General features: G+C 40.8%; 1 protein-coding gene across 4 annotated transcripts in view; it reads left to right on the top strand.

The window, feature by feature from the left end:
- The window catches only part of EVA1C (eva-1 homolog C), a 40599-nt gene that overhangs the window by 5982 nt on the left and 14153 nt on the right, over window positions 1-20464 (top strand). For 2 of the 4 annotated variants that reach the window (XM_055802469.1, XM_055802471.1), the window contains exons 2-4: window positions 9439-9635; window positions 13052-13175; window positions 16222-16374. In XM_055802469.1, the coding sequence (XP_055658444.1) occupies window positions 9439-9635; window positions 13052-13175; window positions 16222-16374 (474 nt within the window). Of the gene's footprint in view, window positions 1-283; window positions 6195-9438; window positions 9636-13051; window positions 13176-16221; window positions 16375-20464 lie in introns of those variants that run through there. The other 2 variants (XM_055802470.1, XM_055802472.1) reach the window with 2 other exon arrangements.

The following is a 20464-nucleotide window of genomic DNA, read 5'->3' as shown; positions in this document are numbered from 1 at the left end:
TTGTAAGCATAAGCAGCTAGCATCCCCAAGAAAGGATGCTGTTCCAAAAGCTCTCCTCAAGTGAGTTAAAGCATAGTGTGATGCTCCTACCCCTACAACAGATGTTGTGAAAATCAGGGATGAGACACAGACCTATAGGAAACCTGACTTCCCGAGCTCCACTGCTCAGACACGAACATGTTTGAGTCTGTCTTTGAGATTCTTACACCTTTGGGGCAGGAACTCTCTTTGTTCTCACTGTGCAGTTTGCTGGCACCTGACACATCATATGTTATTTTTATTAAAAATAAATACCAGGGATTAGCTCCCCCCGCCTTCCTATTCCATCTGCTGCTGATACCCTTCTTAGTAAGACAGATCTTCCAGACAGTCTCAGCTTTATTAGAGAAAGGGGTCACAGACCTGTTCCAAGTAAATACTCAGATTTTGATGGAATTGTCCCCAGACAGAGAAAGCACTGTCTGACCGGTCACCAGTTATCAGAATTCTGTCATCTGCCAACCATAATCTACAATTAAAATGGAAATATTTTGATATATTACCAAACACAGAGAAAATAGTGTCTTAAAGGGAGCTGAAGAGCAGAAGGAGGCGTGGTTGCGCCTTATTTGTTCAGCACTGGTGAGTCATTTCATCTGAATTTCTATGCATTTGAAGAGTTTTGTTTCAAAGGTCTATTGTGTGGCTTCTGGCAACAAATTAAATACCAGTGATGTTTGGCTCTTAATTTAGAATTAATTTTAAAACATCACTCATAATAAGACCTGATTGAAAGCCTATGGTCACTGGAAGGATTCCCAAGGATTGCACAGGGCTTTGGATGAGGGTCTCAACCCACAAATATCTGTTTATTTTTCTTCATTGTATTTATTCTTGGATGGAAAGACAAGAATTAATTTTTCCGAACAATTTTGGAATTTTGGACTTTTCTTCAGGCAAAAACTGAACTGAGGACAGTGAAATGTTGTGAAGAAAATCATCAGGCTATGAGAGTAAGGTGGGGCTTTTTTCTTTTCTGCTTGGACTTGCCATGCTATAAGCCATCATAATATTGCAGATCAGTGAGCTGTCAGAGGATGGACTTAGTGATTCAGTAGGCAAATTGTCTGATCTCCAATTTATGTGATTTTTTGAGTGTCAAAATATAGATGGGAATACAAAAAACAAAGAGTTTGAGTCAGAGTTCTATTTACAAAGTTAAACCTGCATTTCGTTTTCCAAAGAGCTGGCAATGAACAGTACTCCCCCCCTGCCTCAAGTTTGTATGGATGTTCAGGTTCATAAATCCAAGTTTTCAAAGAAATATTTTCCTCTAGTGCCTGATGTTTTTCCTGCTTGCGTTCTCTGGGAAGATTATAACTTTGCTGTCTCTTAGGCATAATGATTCACTCATTCTGTCTCCAGAAGCAGTTGCCACCCGCTGAGCCTTTCTCTTGTTACTTGTTAATGGCAGTAGAAGAGGCTACTCTGCCTCCAATGAAAAGAGGATTTTTTGGCAAGGGCAGAAAAGACCATCAGTCTCCCTTAACAGTGTTGTACCTCTTGTCAGCATTTTAGGACAGGAAGGAGAAAATATTCCTTTTCTACTGTAATAGTTCCATATTAAGTCCCAGGACACATGTTTATCCCTGTGGCTTCATGGAATAGCTGAGAGAAGTGTAACTGACTAGCATGGAGTTTACTACATACCAAAATCTTTGGTGATCAGAAATAATTTGCCTCTTCCTGACACAAAAAGGGAAGAAGGAAATAAAAAGAGAAAGTGAGTGACAAAAAAAAAAGTGCCGGAGGATCTCTTCAATTTCCTCAGAAAGCCATTGGGATGCAGCGAAAATAAGCATCACTCCTAGGACACAACACAAGGTAATATGAAACTGTAGATCTGAAGGAAACAGAGAACAGCTGTGGGAAGATACGAGAGAGAGAGAATAGGCATCTGGTTTGCAAGTGTGGGATTCATGTATTTTTCCACTCTGCAAAAATTTAATTCACATAACTACCACATGCACTCTGAGCTGAGTGGCATGGGTATGAAGAGGTTATGTGGTTCCTGGAGAAACAGTGCCCATTTGGCATAACCAAAAAGTTACAGGAGGTCTGTACTTACTTCATGATATCTTGGTCTTGTTTTTCTAAAAAGAGCTTATGGCTTGGCTTCTTGCATGTGCTGCTGCTCCCTGAGTAAAATCTGTGTACTGGAGTCTGAATGTGTTTTTATGTTGAATTATCTGCTGGTTACATTGGTCCATTCTCTGGCTTAAGCGGAGACAAGCTCTTGCTTAATCTGACCCTCAGATTTAGCAGTGAGAGTTAGGGTCAGTAGGATGGTTATGATCCATGTTATGATCCATGAGGATCTATGACGATGAGGGGAAAAAATTAAAGACAATTTCCTTCGGAAAGCGGCCATGTTGATAGAGCAGTTCATGGAAAACCTGACTGGTGTCTTCATCACTGATGCCTGCTTTGATTGCCATACAATCCCAAAAGCATTTTCACTTTTAACGTAAGTATTTTCTTATTGAAGGCTTAATCCTTCATCTGTGAAGGCAGTGAAAACAAATTGCTCCATTAGCAGCAGGCTGATTAGCTTCCAGTGTAAGTATGCTGTCTCTTCAGCAGCCAGTTGACTTTTTAGCATTAGTCAATTAGATTGAGTTGGAAGTGACAGTTCTTATGTTGACCTGTCAGCTCAGGCTTCAGTTTTGGGAAACTTGTAGGATCTTTATTTCTTTTAGAAATTGAAAGGTGGTTTTTTTTTAATGGTCACTAATAGATTACTGCTAGTTTTTCCAAGTGAACATCTACCCCACATCAAAAATGTTTAGATAATATAAAACATACAGTGATTATGCAAAAATTATTTTCCTTGTATGGCAAACCAGCTTTTCATGCCACCTCCAGCAGTACAAGTGAAAGGATGAAGTTAGGAGGATAGCAGTCACTTGTAAAGAGTATGAGTGTTGGGGGAATAGTGGAAAAAGGCACGCTGGAAAAACCAAGCAATGGAGGGTAGTTAAGTCAAATTAGTGACTATGCAAGAAAGCATATTTTAAGAAAATACAGATTTTTATGTGTATCTCCTGAGTGAAGCTGTTACGCTCATTCCTGAACACTGAATAGAATAAACTACTTCTGCCTAAGGGTATTTCTTACTGATAAAAGGCTGTAAGACCAAGTCTGGCTAGAGTGACTCAAACTGTATGCTTACAAGGCACTGGGATGAAAAAGAATAAAATGATGGGGCAAGAAACATAGTGGTGTGAATTTCAGAAACATTGTCTTTCCTGGTTAATGTTTTACCCTCTGTCACTATTACTGATTCCAAAAAGAGCTGCCACAGCAAGAACGTGCAGACAACCAAGGTAGGAGACTAAAGAGAATTATGAGAGGCTTCTGTGAACGGAGCTAAATAGGCACCGTCATATCCACACGCACAAGCTCAGCTCTGAGAGTAGTGATTATGCAGTTACCCTGAGCAGTGTAGTCTGTGGTGTAGCTGCCTCTAAAGACCAGCAGAGAGTATGTCAGGGGAGATGGGGGAGGAAACTCAGGGGTTAATTTCTCTTCAATGCTTCCTTCACAAACCAATGGAGAAAATATTGCTGGAGAAGTACTGCAGCTGGATCCTAAATACCAGTAAATATTGAAGTGATGCTTCTAATGGTGTTTGTAGTAGAGTTAGTTTATCAACAATTCTGTTATCACCGCATAAGATCTCTTCCTTCAGACTTGCCAATCTTGCTTGTGTATTTTTAATGACTGTTGGCACAACTCTTCATAAAACTGTGGGAGCTGATGTAGATTTACCGAATGAATTAGCCTTCTGGGACTCCCACAACAATATATGTGCTATTTCAATCTATTTTGGTCTAAAATGGATTTGTATGTCTTTAAAATAAGCTAGCAAATTGCTGTGCTAATTAAGCTAGATTGAATGATGCACAGGAACTAATATTACTAAATCTGTATATGAAGGCCCAATTCTGAGAATCCTTGTAGGCTGTGTGCTGCTGAGCTTCAGGCTCTAAAAATATTACATTGCAAAGCTGCTTTCTTACCAAAAAGACATTACATCAGTCAACACTGAGACTGCATTTAATAAGTGCTAGCCATTAGACTCATAGCTTGAAGTGCAGTTCTCTTTGATGCTTCTATATGGTGACGTTCATGCCAGTGCGGTGAGGCTGGACAGAATATACACATTCCTTTTTTTACTCTAATGCTGACAACTGCAAAAGGGCCTTAAGCCCTTGAGTTAGCATCCTCTGCCATAAGGAATGAGTCCAGCAAATATGAGTACCCTGTACTGTCTTGGGCTGTATGTGGGAGATGTAGCACAACTCTTGGCTGACTGCTTCCAAGCTTTTGGTAATCATATTTGTTCAAACTGAAACTTTCTAAGTTCCCAGTTTTTCAGTGTTCTTAAGAGGAAAAAAAAATTTCTTTCTGGATTTTCATACCTTCAAGTTCATTACTACCTTTATTGCTGCTATTTAAAGCAGTAATGCCAGGAGCCAATGTTGCATATAAAAACTATAACCTTTTAAGAGATCTGTTTCACACACAGAGGTATCTATTTACAACCTTTGCTCTCTTAGGCCACTGGGGTTTTTTTGTCTGTCATTGTAATTCTAGTTTATCAGTCCTCCTTTGCAACAAGAATTGATCAGTAAGGCTTAAAGCTTTGCTCAGCTGCTTAGCCTCAGTGTTTTGTGTGGTTTTATGGTACTATGTTTTTTTAGTTGAATTTCTTTGTCAACACAGTGGATGCTGTGACTAATTTGGCTAATTCTGGAAGAAAGGATTACGCTTGGATTCTGCATTGGTGTTTTGAATCTCACTAGAAAGTTACAATGAGTGAGTAGTCTGGGTTATGCAGACAGTTGGGTGGGATGATACCTTCTGGCCTTCACATCAATGGGATTTGTTTGTTGCTGTATGATTCAGGCTTAACTTTTGAGCCAGTCTCTAAGGCCTTGTACATGATTTTGTATGCAGAGCACCACATACATTGCTTATGAATGTGTGTCTTGGATAAATGGGAAAGCTTCTAGTGGGGCTTTCACACAGAGGCATAGAGATGTTATTGGGACACTGCAGTATTGCTAAGTTTTCTAATTTTGACAATTCCCACAGTAGCTGACCTTTTTTTAATGAAGTTTATTATTGTTTTAAAGAAGAGTGAGATTTAATATTTTTGAAAAAAGAGGAAATCTAAAGTCTTATTCATTGCAGAATAATGCTTGAAAAAGTGACTGCTGTAGATAACACCACCTCTCCCTCCATCACCCAGTAACCCAGAACAAAGAGAAAGCCCCCAACATTAGGTTTAAACATTATTCATCTAAAGATTTTTATAGGGACTGCTTAAGATTCTGTTTGGTTAGGGTAAGAAATCCCATAACTCACAAGTCACCTTGTTTTGCAGTTCAGGTGCACACACAGCCATGACCTCACTCCATCCGTGCTGGGGTGAGCCGTGGTGGTGCTCCAGCCCTCCCTGTGCCCTGCTTTCCAGGGGAAGAGAATCTCCTCGTGTGCTGGCTGGAGAGGAGCTAGTGCGTACTTCCCTAGCATGCAGGGGACCAGAATGTAGAGGTATGTTGTAGTCCAGGCACAGCCTCTAGATCCCATATTAGATATTTGAAAAAGAAAACGTTTTCTCAGTATTTGCAACTAACATAATGATTAATTAAACAAATACAAACTGAGACATTCTGAACAACAAATAGTTCCCTGAAGTGCCTGTAGCCCAGCCGATGTGCTGGGCTGGTGCCTGAAAGTGACACAGTCTTGCTGCCTGATTTGGGTGGTGACACAACCCTGCTGTCTATTTTGGATGACCTGATTTAATTGCGCCATTTGAGAGAAATGCAGAAAAGGAAGCATGCCTCAGAAACAGTGACAGACCCATTCAACTGTTACAATGCCCTCTCTCCTGATAATCATGGCTGTTATTAATTGTAGAGATAAGAACATATTTTTCCCCTAACCTTACATTGTCGTTTTGCTAAATTTTCTGCCTCGAGGGAAGTGTGCTTCTGTACAGAGTTTGGTAAATGATACAGGGATACTTGTGGTCTCAAGATGGAGCTTTCTACCAGGGTGACTACAAGGCCACGCTGCCCATGAAAGGAGAGAAATCAACTGGAAATTGCTGCCTCTTGTGCAAGCACCACTCGAGGACTGAGGTGAGAGGCAGCAGCTACTGAGAAAACTTCATTCCCTTGCTGAACACAGGGCAGGCAGCACCCTGGTACGTGAAGAGGGCTGGCATGAGGAGAGGAAAAAAACTGGAATTTTTCAGGGAAGAGCAAGAGAAAATGATGATTTTTCGAGTGGGAATTCTTTCTCTGCGTGTAATGTGAGCTGCCCAGTCGGCACTGCTCTTTGCAAAGGGCTGACGGCTCCACCTGTGTCTATGTAGTCTGTGTGTATAGTAATAAAAAATGCAGGTTTCTGTGATCTGCCATGTGAGACAAACAATTTAGATGCTAGTACGTCACCACTTCTCTTATCAGAGAACATTAGGTTTCAGCCAATTTCCATTACTATTTTTATCCTTTATTGTGTGCAAATACACAAAGATTTTAGTAACAGCAGAGTCAGTTTAAATGCCACGTAGAAGGCCGAAGAGTATAATGTCTTGTTTTCACCAGTCCCAGTCTGTCTAATGCCATTTTTACAAGTGAACCATATTGCTTATACAGAATCAGAGCAATTTTTTTATAAAGGCATTTTTTTAAAAGGATTGAATAGTTGTAATTGTTGGAGAAAGGTGCTTAGATACTGGATTAGGAATTTGTAGGATCAAAGTAGCAGTTAAGATGCCAGGGAACTCATCCAAATCACAACATAGATGATATTCTTTAGGGAATACTGGGCTGTTTTGTATACAGCAGTCTTGGCTCCAGGTAACTTAAAACCTGAAGAACTGAAATGATTACAAATATCGGGCTAAATCTTTCAAGGTGTTGAGTGCCTACAACTCATGTTGGGCTGAATACTCTTTTACACTGTGGTCCTTTATGCTATGATGGCGATGTCAAAGGAATTCAGCGGCAGTAAATGTCTCTGGAGGCCCCTTTACCGTATCAGGCCATAGCAAAGTAGCTTGGGTGCAATCGGGCATTCGGCCCATTTTCCTGGCAATACTCAGCACCTTTCAGGAGCAGGCTGACAGAGGAGTGGCTCTGGCAGGAAAGCTCAATTATTTGTGGTCTCAATTACACAGAAAATGTAGGAGATGGATTTGGTTGGGGTTTTTTAACCTGTGAGAAGCCGTGGGGATTTTTGCTGGGCTGGTTTCCTTGAGATCTAGACTGCAAATATGGGGCATGAAATTCTCTGTGTCCTGATTTTAGTGCCTCAGACTGAGTTCAATGAGGTGAAGAACTCACCTACACCTTTGCTGCACTGGAAGGCATCTTAGCTGACTCCTGTCCTCTCTTGGGCTCTAGATGAAAAACAGCAGCCGACAGTGGAGCAGGCTTCTCCTTTCTCTAGACATAGTAACTGGTGAGGGAGCTGAATTTTCCTAGCCAGTTGCACAGCTGGAGCTGGAAAGGATGTCAGGGAGTAGAAATATTTCGTTTTCATATCAATTACTTGGAATACTTAAATTTCTATTTTAAAACCTTTTTAAAAATTGTCTTTGGTGAAACGTTCAAAAAAGGCTTAAAGTGTGAAAATTAAATAGCACGAGCAAACTCTTTTTCAATATTTTCTTTGAGAAAACTGATTTTTGTTTTAATGATGCAAAACCCATGTCATTCTAGTTCTGATTCAGCCACCAAAACAAGAAAACATGGTTTGGGTGGGGTTTTTTTTTTCTATTATAATTAACAGTAGTAATATTGCTGTCACCACACTGGAGTAAGTAAAGCTTCTGAGGAGAAGATACTAGGTTTTGTCTTTAATTAGATCAATTATACATTTGGAAAAGAGCCTAAGATAGATAATTTTTGAAATCAAAAAGATACATATGTAATCATGGTCTCTGTTTTAAAACTTCTACAAATCTTTTTTTCAAATCAGTGGAAGCTCGTAGTGCTTTCTCATTACTTAATATGTTGTGTTTGGAGAATTTTGTTTGGGTTTTTTTGTCATGAATGTGTATGAAGTTCTAGAAGTTGGGAATTTATTTTAGAGAGAATTATACAGAATTTAATGCATGTATAAGAACAAAGGAAACTTCAAATATAGTTATTGCATGCGCATTAATAAAAAGTTTGGCTAGTAGTGAAGAATTACAGATTTGCTGTGACTGTAGTGTATCGCGTTGTCATAAAACTCATGGGGAAAAAAGTGGGTTTGGGTCTAATTTCCATGTGTTCGTGGATGAGGGATAAGGAAGGATATTGCTTCATTTGTGGAATGGTATTTTGTATCCTTTATCTGTCCTGTCCCTAAGGCCTCCTCTTCCCCGTCACCCACAAATCTTTTCTGCTTAAAGATAAATTTCAGTCAAGTGTGACGGAGTGGTAGAGGTATCAAAGCTTTGTGAGCATAGGTGAGGAAAATCTTTGAATTAAATTAGTGCTAATAGTTTCCCATCACAATGGGTGATTTGTAATGGCCCAAGGTAGCAGACTGCATGTTTCCATTAAAGTATTCTGCAGAACAGAGAGCAGGGCAGTAGGAGATTCAGTTTATAAATATTTGTGGTGATAACAGAAATCTTGGCTTAAGAGACAATACAGGATGAAATACAAATTAGAAAACCAGCTGTCATTAGTTCTGCTGATCATGGACTTACTTATTAGAAGATGCAAACAGATGGTACAGGTGGACAGCTGCATACAGATCCTACCTCTCCCTGTAGCACTGCCAAACTCTTCAGCAAATATAGATTTTTATGCATCTTACTCCTGAGTTTCTGTCCTGCACTCATGGTGTCCAGCACTTATGGACCACCTTTCCTCTGTTATCCTAGCATCTGATTTGGTGATGCAGAGGGAATCACTTTTATTATCACCTTTGTGGAACACAACTGCCAAGGAGCCCTGAAGTACAAAGCATCACTGTAAGACAAGGTGTAAGGAGTACCTTAGCCAGCTGGAATGCAAGAATCTGGCCCGCAAAAATGAGTAATAGCCTTTCCGACTCCTACAAACACACCCTGGGATTGTTAGCAACCAGGACTGGCGGGGGCCTGAGCCTGTTTATTGTCTGTGAAATGACATCTCCGACATAGTGCCGCTGCTGGAGTGCTAGCAGGGCTCTGACTCACTGCCACGCGACCTCTTGTTTTCCAGACCTGAGCATTACTAGCACATAAAGGTTCACCCATTCACAGAACCATGCAGTATGGCAGCAGGCCATGCGTATAACCTTGACTACAATGCCCTTTCCAGAGACTGATTGTGGTTTTCTTATTATCTAACAAGCTTGTCATTTCCTGTACTAGTTGTAACAGAGCTGAATATTTTCTAGGTTACCTAACCAAACTTCTGCAAAATCATACTGCCTATGCCTGCGATGGGGAACATTTGAGTCTGCACTGTCCTCGGCATTCAACTATAAGTGTTCAGTCAGCATTTTACGGGCAAGACTACCACATGTGTAGTACTCAGGAGCCTGAAACCAAGATGGCAGAACCCATAAACTGTGTGGCACCCACTTCTTTGCAGGTATCGCACGTTGTAAAGGTTCTTAATGCACAAGAATGTTTTTGACAGTTTCCATGTGGTGAGCTATGCTGTGTGAAAATGGCAAGTGTCCACAACATTGAATGAAATTACATCCTGTCTGTGTCTGTTTACTATCAAAAGTATTACAGCTGAAACAATTTGTTTGGCCAGCAGGGTATTGCCATAGGATTGTAAAAGCTTTGTAGGTTGCCTTCTGTTTTGATGAGAATGGGGTTTCCAAAGCAAGGCTCAAAGTTCCCTACAGTAATCAATTCCCTTCTAATCAAGGGCAGGTCGTGACTGAGCAGACCAGTCTTAATCCATCACACAAGCCTTCTGTGTTCCCAGGAGAGGATGCAAACATTGGAAAGAGCTGGGTTACAAATCCACTGAATAAGATGGCATTCTGGCTGACATTTGGCTTGTTCCATGACTATCTTCACTCACTGAAAAGGCACCATGACAGCTAAACAGCAGATCCTAAGCACTCCTGCAGATATCTGCGTTTCTGCAAATATGTGATTTGTATCAGTAATATCTACAGTTTGTTTGCTGAGCCCACTTAAATATAGCTTTAAATGATTTATACTTCATGAATTATTACTTTCTGCTGTGAAGACTTTTTAAACAAGTCTTAGAAGGTCTGACTTACGCTGCTGTCAACGGCTTGTTTCAGCATAGTGAAAATGCCCAGTGTTAGGCCAAATTCAGTAAATCGTTGCAAAAATGAGTGGTCAGTGGAATCTGAACACATTCTGTTGGTGAAGGTATTGTAAATGCCCTAGAAGCTTTGATGAAGGTTGCAGCATTTGTGCTTGCAGCCGACGCATTGCTTCTTGACAACAGGGAATGTCTGTTCCCACCACTAGTGAATTGAAGAGTTTTACGGAGTAGTCCAGCAGTAATATCCTCTATCCAGAAACAGTATTAAGGCAGTTTTATAACTGTGGCTTGCCCATGTTGTACTGCAACTTCTGAAGACATTCCAGACATGACCTGGGGGCCATGTGAAAGTACATTTCTCCACCAAAACCACTAGGCCAGATGCATCCTTGATGTCATTTTACTGACTACAGCAAAGTGACACCAATGACTATTTTGGGCTTGTGAGTACCCTTGTGAGGTCTCCATGGGCAGTTTCACCCTGGAATATAATAAACACAGCATGGGATAATATAATCATCATTCAGGCGCTGTCACTGATCAAAGGCATGAAAGCATTTTGACAAGGCCACAAACTTGAGATACACAAAATGCTCTGCATCTCAGGGAGTTTCGTTTCTGTCAAGGAGAAGAGATACATCCTGTAAACTGATTTCTTAGAAAAGAGCACCAGTGATCTCATCCCTCCTCCCCTTCCCTTTGGAACCGCATCTGCAGTCTGCATAATTGGGCATGATGCTACCCTGCAGCCAGGAGGAAGCATAACAGGCATTTTTTACAGTGACCTCTTATTAAAAGGATTACTGCAAAGTTAAATCTGTCTCAAGGTATTAACAGCCCAGTGCTATCTCATTATGAGTATTATTATTTACTTTTGTGGTTATATGCTTTTGCACAGCAACCTGATAGGAAATGCAACTGCTATTTGCAGTAAGTGGGAGAAAACACAAACAGATGCACAGGAGATGATTCAGCTCAGGTGCAAACAGAAGGTGACTCAATAGGGGACAGCTATCTCCACTTACTAAGGACATAACTATTTCATTGGCCTGTTCCAGAACCATCCCAATTACAGAGGAGCTATTTGTTTGACTTGCAGCTCTGTAAGAGATGAATTGACTGATAAAATTAAGTCTGCTATGCTCTTCCTTCCTTTTTAAACTCTTTAGAGTGCACTTAATGGTCAAAAAGTGTTGGATGCAAGTCCTCTTCTACCAACAAGAACAAAAAGACAAGATTGTTATAGGATCACTGCAATGCTCTGCCAATGTGTATCATTTCTGCTTGGGAGGGATGGCTTCCAGGGATGACAGGAGAGATTCAGCCACTGCCAACTCTCTCAGTCTGGAAACAAGAATGCAGCTTCTGCTATCACAGTGGTGAATTTGTGATTTGGCCTCTTGGTATGACTGAGACCCCTTCTGGTGAGAAGCAAGGCAAAAGTTCCCATAGATTTTGTGGGAGTACCTAAAACTATCAGAGAATGGTATCTTACAGTTACTCCTGTTAAGAGTGGGGTGACCTAGGGACAACACCTTCCTTATCGCAGCCTGCTGTGATTTTAAACATCAATAATCCTGAGCACAACACCACAGACTACCTGAAAATGGTGGATAGAAAGCCCTCTCTAAAGCAGGCTTTGAAGGTGAATAAGAATTTCCTGAGTACACTGCTGCATTTAAACTGGTTTTTTTTAGGTGCTTTGGCTTCTGACTATTTTAAAAACTAGACTGAGACTCATCTTGGGCAATGTCTTCCTATTTTCTATCACTACAGCTCCAAAACCACTGATGAAGTGGGAACACTAATGTGAGCACTAGGAGTACTCGGTTCTTTTGCTGGACTTGGAGTGGGCCTGCATGACCCTGTGCATATAATGCTGCTGACCTTTTTATAGTCCTTCTCTGTTGCCACTCGTAGTGAAAAAGCACAGTAAGAACCATGGTATATTTTTGGGCCAAAAAACCTGGGGTAGATACAGCCTTAGAAGAGCATTAAAAAAAATAATATACAAGCAGGCTTAGGATAGACGGGCACATCTCTGCTATCCAATCAAAGCAATTCAGAAATTTGTTCAAGTGGCAAGTCAAGTAAATATCTGATAATGTGTGTAACTGCAAGCAAGAAGTGCCCCTCACATAAGGTCCTTCATATGGTTTAAAGCTAGAGTTGTGCTTAAGTATCACTCAGCACACCAAGTCATTAGTTAGAACTTCAAGTGAAGATATTACAGAGCATGATCAGGTTAACTTAAGTAGATCAAGATGAAATGGTTAAAAAGATCTTTTTGAGTTGCCATGCTTCACCTGGACCTTGCACTCCCATAAATGCTATCAGGAATGTGCGAGAGCCTCAGGCTCAGCAGTGAAGAGACGGGGGGCTGAGCATGTTCCCACTTGCTCTGGGCTCTGCAGAGTCCCAAGCACCACAGAGGCTGTGGTGGCACACAATGAAATCTGGCAGACCTGCTAGGGGCAGAGGGAAGAGTGACAAGCAACAGCAGATTGGTAACATCCTAAGTTGCCATGGGCATCGCTGTGATTAATGTGTTCCCATAAACTTGGCCGTGACTCAGAGTCCAGTAGATATGTGGCCTAAATCCAATGATACAAATGTTTCTTACATGTTTATAGCCAAAAAGTTGTGAAGGAATGATTTCTCTCCTGTATAGAACAAAGTACAACTAAGTGTTCTCATTGCTGTTTAGCTTCATACCTTGTTTTCAAGCCTATCCTTTTTGCCCGTTGTTCTAGAAAGTACTGGATGAATGCCAAAACCTGAGATCCTGCCAACTCCTTGTCAATAGTCGGGTTTTTGGACCTGATCTGTGTCCAGGGACCACTAAATTCCTCCTTGTCTCCTTTAAATGCAAACCTAGTAAGTAATCCACATCAGGCAAATGTGGTTTTGTTTGTGTTTTGTTGTTTGTTTTGGTTAAAATGCAATTGCACAAGGTTTTGCATAAATCCATGTGAAGTTTTGAGACTCACATTAATAGCAAATTGTTTTTTTCTACTTTACCTTAGCTCTCCATTGTGTTCGCAACCTCAATATGCTTGCTGCCAATTTAATGAGCAGTGTAGTTTGGCAGTCAGATGTCAGACATCAGACTAGAAAGGAAAAATGTTTTGGAAAATATTTTTAAAGAGATGGCAATGATAATGTCATATTAGAAAGACAGAGCTGAACAGCAAAAACAGATGCTTGGGCTAAGGATCCAACTGATGAAGAAGATACTATAATAAGAAATACGCAAAAATGCTCGAGGAGGTGGGACCAAAGCTTTCAAAGATTCTCTGTTACTACCTGCTATTTATAGAATAGTGGCTGGAAGATACATATGCATGGCTAACTTTGTTACAGAATCTCATTGTAGAGTCACCTGTGTTCCATGCAGGTAATTGATGTTGATATGTAAAGGGACAAATCCTGCCTCAAAGAGAATGCGCTTTGTAAATGTGAGAAAAGTGTAAGAAAGATTAAGTCAATCATCATGAAGTTTCATTTATTGGTTTTTTTAATTGTTTTTCTTGTTGCTATTGTATATGAGAACAAGCCCTGGTAGCCCGGGGGCTCAGCTTTTTTTGGCAGCTAATCCCCAGTATGGCTGAAATGGGTCCCAAAGAAAATAGTTGAGTGATGATTTATGGTTAGGTTCCGCAGCCAACTCAGAAATACCATCCCACAACTAAAGGAGAAAGCACAAAAGGGATTGTCTTTAATCAGACCATTAAGATAGACATAATTGGTGGAATAGGAACAGGGGTGGCAAGCAAGCTGGAAGGCCAATTTATGCAGAGTATTGAAGTCAAGAGCAGAGATACGGAATGGAGTAGGCAGATGTTACCTTTGGCAAAGCACTGACACAAGAACTCCCAAGGAGATTTAGTGGGCCAATCATCAGGAGAAAAAAATACCAGAAATTTAAAATTAAATTCTAAAAAAATTTAATGATTTTTAAATTATCTGGTTTATTAATAGTTAAATTTTTTCTTTACATATTTAAATTACTGCATTATTAATAGTAGATTGAATTGTTATCATAGCTGTGTTTGTGTCAGTAGAAATTTCTTTTTACTAATCAAAAGTCAATTGGGATCCTGTTTGTTACATTCAAAAGCTACTTGTTATTCCCACTGGAAATGAGCTACTGTGAATATATAATATTCTCTGTGATCAGAATTTTACAAAAGCTGGTCAAAACTGCATTTAACAGCAAGGGCTGCCTTCAGAATTGAGGAATAGTCCAGTTTCAGTGCAAATTACATGATCTCATGTGACAGGAAATTTGTATTTATAGGTAAGATATCAATATTTTTAGGCTTGACTGTGGAAAACATCCTTACTCAAGAAATCACTTGAGCATAACTTCAAGTATATTTTACGCTCTCCTTGCTTTCAAGTGGGCACTTAAGCAATTGCCTGAATCCTTTAGTTTTTCATCTATTCAGAAATATTGTTGCTGTATCTCTGCAGAAGTCTCTGTTGTATTCTTACCCTTGTCTTATAGCACTTGTGGGTTTGTTTCTGTTGTCTGTACTTCCTTAGCTCCTCCAGCAACCATGGAGCACGGCTGTACAGACACAGAGCCCAGCTTTAGGTTGTCAGCCCTTGGATCAGAGGCTCTGTTTTCTTGGCATGATCCTTATGGGTGTACTGTATGGCAGGTGCTTCTGCAGAAGTAACAATCTGCAGCAGGTGAACTGTTTTTTTTTTAAATTACTCCTTTTAAACTTAAACTTGTGACTGCTGAGGAGCTCAAATGGAAGAAACTGGACTATTACCAAGAACATTAACCCTTTTTTTTAAATCTGTTCTAAGTGAAACAATAATGTTTTCTTTATTGAATAGATAAGTTTTTCTCTCTCCAGTTCCCCTAGCACCAACACCCACACTCCACTCACAGGGATACCACTCCATAACAATAAGGTTTCCCTTTTCTCCTGCTCAGCTCAGGAACCTCCTTTTCCTGTTTTTACATTTTTAAAGGACAAAATCTGGAGCAGAATAAACTCTTCTGCCTGGCCTTATCTGCAGTAAAAAAATTTGCCACCATACCTAGACCAGGAAGATTTGGGCGGTAAAATGGTGCAAGCAGAGCAGCTGCTTAGGCCAGCAAGGGACCTCCTTGGCCAGATGGCAGATTTTAACCAGTTCCCTAGGAGGGATAAGCCATGCTGTCTGGAGGATGGTCTCACTGGCTTCCCTACCTCTGTGCTGAGAGTGCTGCCAGTGTGCCTGTGCCAGATGAGAAAGGGAGAGGGTGTATTTTTCTCAGGCTCCTGATTCACATTGCTTTGTCAGCAAGACTTTCAAATGAGTCTATGCTAGATAGTCACGCCCAGGGAAAACCACTGACCTTGGTGGAGCCATGCAAATACAGCTGAGAACACTGGCTGGCTCAGGATACTTAGCCCATCCCCATGCCTTTGTGCCTCCCATTCTTCAGCAGTCACTCGGTGTATGCAGTGGCACTGGGTGATGCCAGCCATGCCCATGATTGATGAATGGTCAGAGGCTCTCAGCACTCAGACGAGCATCTGAAGTAGGCGTAGAATGCAACATTGTCCTGGGAGAGACAAAAGGAAAAGACAAGGCTTCTCCTACTGAGCAGCGGTGGAAAGCAAGCCAGGAAATGAAGCAGGAAGGGGGGAGGCTGTTCCAGTGGGAGAGGAGATTGGCAAAAGTTAACTTTTTGATTCCTTTCAAAAAGGAGCTGGAGGCTTTAGATAGTCATATGGAAGCAATTCAGCTGGAGGAAACACTCCACTTTGCTATTTGCTTTGTCTCTGGTTGTAACAGTGCCACATGTCACTTGCAACAGGACTTGCAGAAAAGCTGTTATCATGCTGCTATTTGCTGTTAACAGTCCAGTAGAGTAAATTGCCTCATGCTACCATATTGTTATTTGTTTTTATTTTAGCTGAATACAAAACCAAATCAGCATGTGAAAACCAGGAACTGAAACTCCACTGTCAGGAGTCCAAGTTCCTTATCATCTACTCTGCCACCTATGGCAGATGGGCACATGAGGAGAACATCTGCTCGACAGAAGTGGAGCGCGTCCCTCCCTTTGGTATGTTTTTACGCTGTTGATAGACCTTCTCCAAGCAGGTGCACAGGGTCGATGGGAAGTAAATGGGGAGAAAACATCAGGTGCAAGAGCAATGGCATTTTGAAAGCACCAGTGCTTGAAATAGAGGAAAGTTTATTTCTAAAACTTAAATAAATTGCCCAGTATGAGGGAGAAATGTAGAGTAAGAAATGCAGCAAAGTAATAAACTTTCATACAGTTCATCAGTCCTTAGTATGCTTAACATAAAAAACCATTTCTGTTGGCTGTCTTGAACTTAGGCGATGTATACTAAATGTCAGCTGTGTGCCTCTCTTCTTTTTCCAACTTCTGACAAGGATTAGGCAACCCGAGTGTCATGACACTTTGTTTTACTGTTACCTTCTTCTCTTGCCCCTGTTTTCTGCGAGCTCTTCCTTGCCTTAAATGCAGGCTGTAAGGATAGGGTCCATAGGTCAGGATCCATTGTTTTACATGCTGTTGTATGACCAGACTCCAAGACTGAGGTAGTATACTAGAAAATTAAATATGCCTGGGACTTCTCTCGGGCACCAAGTCCAGAAGGCAGGAACATCCTATGTGTGCAGTACTAAACTCACCCTCCAAAGCAGGATGACTGCATGCAAATTGCTTCTTGTGGCTGCTCCCTGGCCTGTGCTAGCTCCTCAGCTGTGATGGGGAGTTGCTGAGAGGATGCTGTTGGCCCATGCCAGATGGGTGCAGGGACCACACATATGAGTGGAGCACTGCACTGCAGTGCCAGAAACATGCCCTCTCACTGCTGATTTACTAGTACAGGTGCATCCATGTACATATATATATATAATTAATATATAAACAATATATTACTTTTTCTATAAGATTAATATTCCTTTTGTCAGACTGTGAATGCTTTCAGGCACAGATCATTCCTTTTTGAATAGGAAAAAGAACCCAAAACATTGTAAGTAGTTTTATGGTCTACATCGATAACCAGTCATTGACTTCACTGTTACAGACTCAGCTGGTGTATGATTAATGACTTACGACTCACATTTTATCACTAAATCGCTAAAATTATAGTAGTATGTGGTTGTGAGGGTGCTTGATGCTTGTGTGAATAATGTGTTCAGTGGGTGACACTGAAGGTGTGAAGGTAAATTTTCAGGCCATGGAGAAGGCCAGCACAAGATACGTGTGCTGTTCAAGTCCCTCGGTACCACGCAGGGAAGGACTTCTAGAGCTGATGTGCCAGCCCCGTGCAAAGGCTGAACTTTACTAAGAAACATGCTGCAAGTGTAATCTATGAGAAACATCTCTGAACATCAGGAAGAGATCAATAACTAGCCTTAAAAGCCATTTGTCTGCAAGCCAATGTTTCTATTTAGTGATAGAGATTTTATTGAAAATGTATTGGCTGAAAATCGTAATCTGTTCTTAGACAAGAATCTGTTTTAAATTGCCAGGTGTATGTTTCACACTGGCTATCTTGTGTGGTCCTTCACACAGACTTGCGCCTATCTGTTCTGTGGAGGAAACAATTTAGCATATTTCTGCCTATCTGTTCTAAGGAGGAAACATTTTAACGGGTTTCTGACAGAGCTATATACCCTTCATGAGGGTGGTGGTAGTGTATGACACAAGGCAGAGCAGGGATAGCTAAATTGATTGAGAAGAGCTGCCATCATACTTCTTGCACTTCATTCACCCCTGGAGATCACTCACTTGTCTCTAATGTCAGCACTTACAGTTCATAGTAGAATACTGCAAACCCTTCCAACTGGATGAAGTTTCCCAGTATAAATAGAAAAAGAATTTGCAACAGTATCAAACTCTCTGCTGTGGCCTCTGCACACCAGCACCTCTGGAGCAACACCCTGTCTGGTGTGGGTTTTGTTTTCTATAAAGCAACCTAAAACTGTGGTAATAGGAGAGAGCATAAAACCTGAGACAAACACAAGGTAGATCTACAGAAGGCAGATCCTTGTATAGATTTCCTGTTACTTAATTAAAGTGCTTGGCCTCTTCCTGCCTGGTACAAGTAACCCTCTGCAGTGAGTATAATTTTCAAAAGCATCTATGTGGCTTGGGAGTACACGTTCAGTTACCACAAAAGACTTAGCATTTAGGAGCCAAATCCAATTGACTCCAGATCTGTGCATCTCAAGCTTAAATCTTATTCATGTGGTTATTTAGGCACACACAGATGTGAGTGGGTGCATGGTTAGACTTTTTAAATGTCTGTGTACCTTTCTGTCAGGGAGCAATGGTAATTTGAATGTCAATGTGATTTTAACGATTTGAGACAATTTGGAAAACTTAGTTCCACTGCTCTTCATTCCTGAATTGAGAGCACACATACTTGTATATGTTTGCACCAAAAGCTAAATCTGCTTCAGCACACATCCATTGTGGTTTCTACCCATGTTTGCGCATCTCAGCCTAAAGGCAGTGCTTAAGCCTTTCTGTTTCTTTCACTGCATCACAGGGAAACTGTGAGGTGTTTTTTTGTACCGTGCAGAAGAGAAGTCATCTGTAGGTCCTAATGACAAGTATAGGAATCCTCTGTTGAGCTCAAGAGTTTTGCATCTATCTATACTTCATATGGTCCTGCTAGGAGTACTGGGTATTGAATTAATTAGATACTTCTCTGGAGCTTGGTGACATCATGTTACATGTAATATAGCTGATAAGCAATTAATGAGAAACAGCAGCTTTGAACTGAGACAGATGTATTCCTAACTATCACTTTTCTGTGAAGAGTCTTATGAAATCAGCTGGCAGATTTTCAGAGCTCTGCTTCAAAGGGGACACAGGAAGATGTAATATTTCCTTAGCATAAAGTCTCTTCCCTGTACAGGAAATAGAATATATAAATCCATCTCTGGTATTTGTGATATCTGTGTGGCCTTGGAGCACTTGTAGGATCCTGAGGCTCAGCTCAACGTTTAGCATGACTGCCTCCTCTTGGAACTAGTTTTCTGAGCCAGTTTAATAATGTAAGTTAGGTGCCATTTTCCATACAAAGGTGGAAGAAGAGCAGTGGCATCATGGTGTCATGCCTGCTAGATAAAGCCTTTACAGTAGAGTTGTCCTCTGGTCGGGTTAAGTCTTGCTTATCCTAGGCAATGGAACGGCTTTAGCACGAGACAAAGCTAACTGAAAAGCCCACACAGGATGGGTTATGAGGAAACATACATTCAAGTCCTTGTTCTGATTCAGATAGAGAAGATTTGAGTCAGGGTAAAGATTTGAACTACTGAGTACAAGAAGCTCTCTAATGTGTACCATAGCTATACAGCACTACTTCAGTCCCAAGACTGATACCTAATTATATGTGTGACTTGCACCTTTCATTTCAGAATGTTTCTTGCTTTTCTTAAAAATGAGCAGAAACAAAAAGCTGCATTTAGAACAACTCATCTTGCTCATTGCAGCTTGGGGGAGTGGGAGGATTTGTCAAAGAATGTGAAACTTCCATGTAAGATAGCTATAAAACATGTTTCCTGCTTTTTATCACTTTCAGCTTCCAAGTGAAATGTAGTATTTTTACATGTCTCAGTTCTTGTTCACTGACTTGTCGTGAGGGCTGTTCATTCCAATGAGCGGTCACCGTTGCCCACTTCAAGGAACAGTGTGTAAAATCTTGTCTCCAGGCATTTTAGGATATTTTGCCTTCAGGAAAAGTTTCTTCTGCAAAGTAAGCTCCTACCATAAGTGACAGAGTTAATTGAAGCACAGGGAATTATCTCCATTATAAGATCTCTGGATCATTGCAGGAAAATAAAAAAAACTCCAAGCAGTGCCCTGCTTCTGCAGCTGTTCAAATGACTGGCACTGTTAGGATTGTACAGAATTTACAGAAGGTAACCTCCCTGTTTTACTAAGATTATCAAAAACATCCCAAGAAAACGAAAACTTTTTTTGGGTACGGTTTTGTAGCAGATGGTTCTGCTTAGAGGAATCTGTTGTGCCCAGCACCAAAACAGGAAACCGTAGCAGTTTGTTGCTGTTTCAGTTGTTGCCTATTCTGGCATATTCTCTATATTTGTACTAACATGTGTGTGAGGAAAGAGGAAAACTTACTGCCCAAACAGGTTACCATAGAGAATAC

The sequence above is a fragment of the Falco peregrinus genome, chromosome 4 (genome assembly GCF_023634155.1).
Source record: "Falco peregrinus isolate bFalPer1 chromosome 4, bFalPer1.pri, whole genome shotgun sequence".
Taxonomy (NCBI): domain Eukaryota; kingdom Metazoa; phylum Chordata; class Aves; order Falconiformes; family Falconidae; genus Falco; species Falco peregrinus.
The sequence above is the reverse complement of the archived record's forward strand: the minus strand, read 5'-3'. Positions and strand labels throughout refer to the sequence as shown.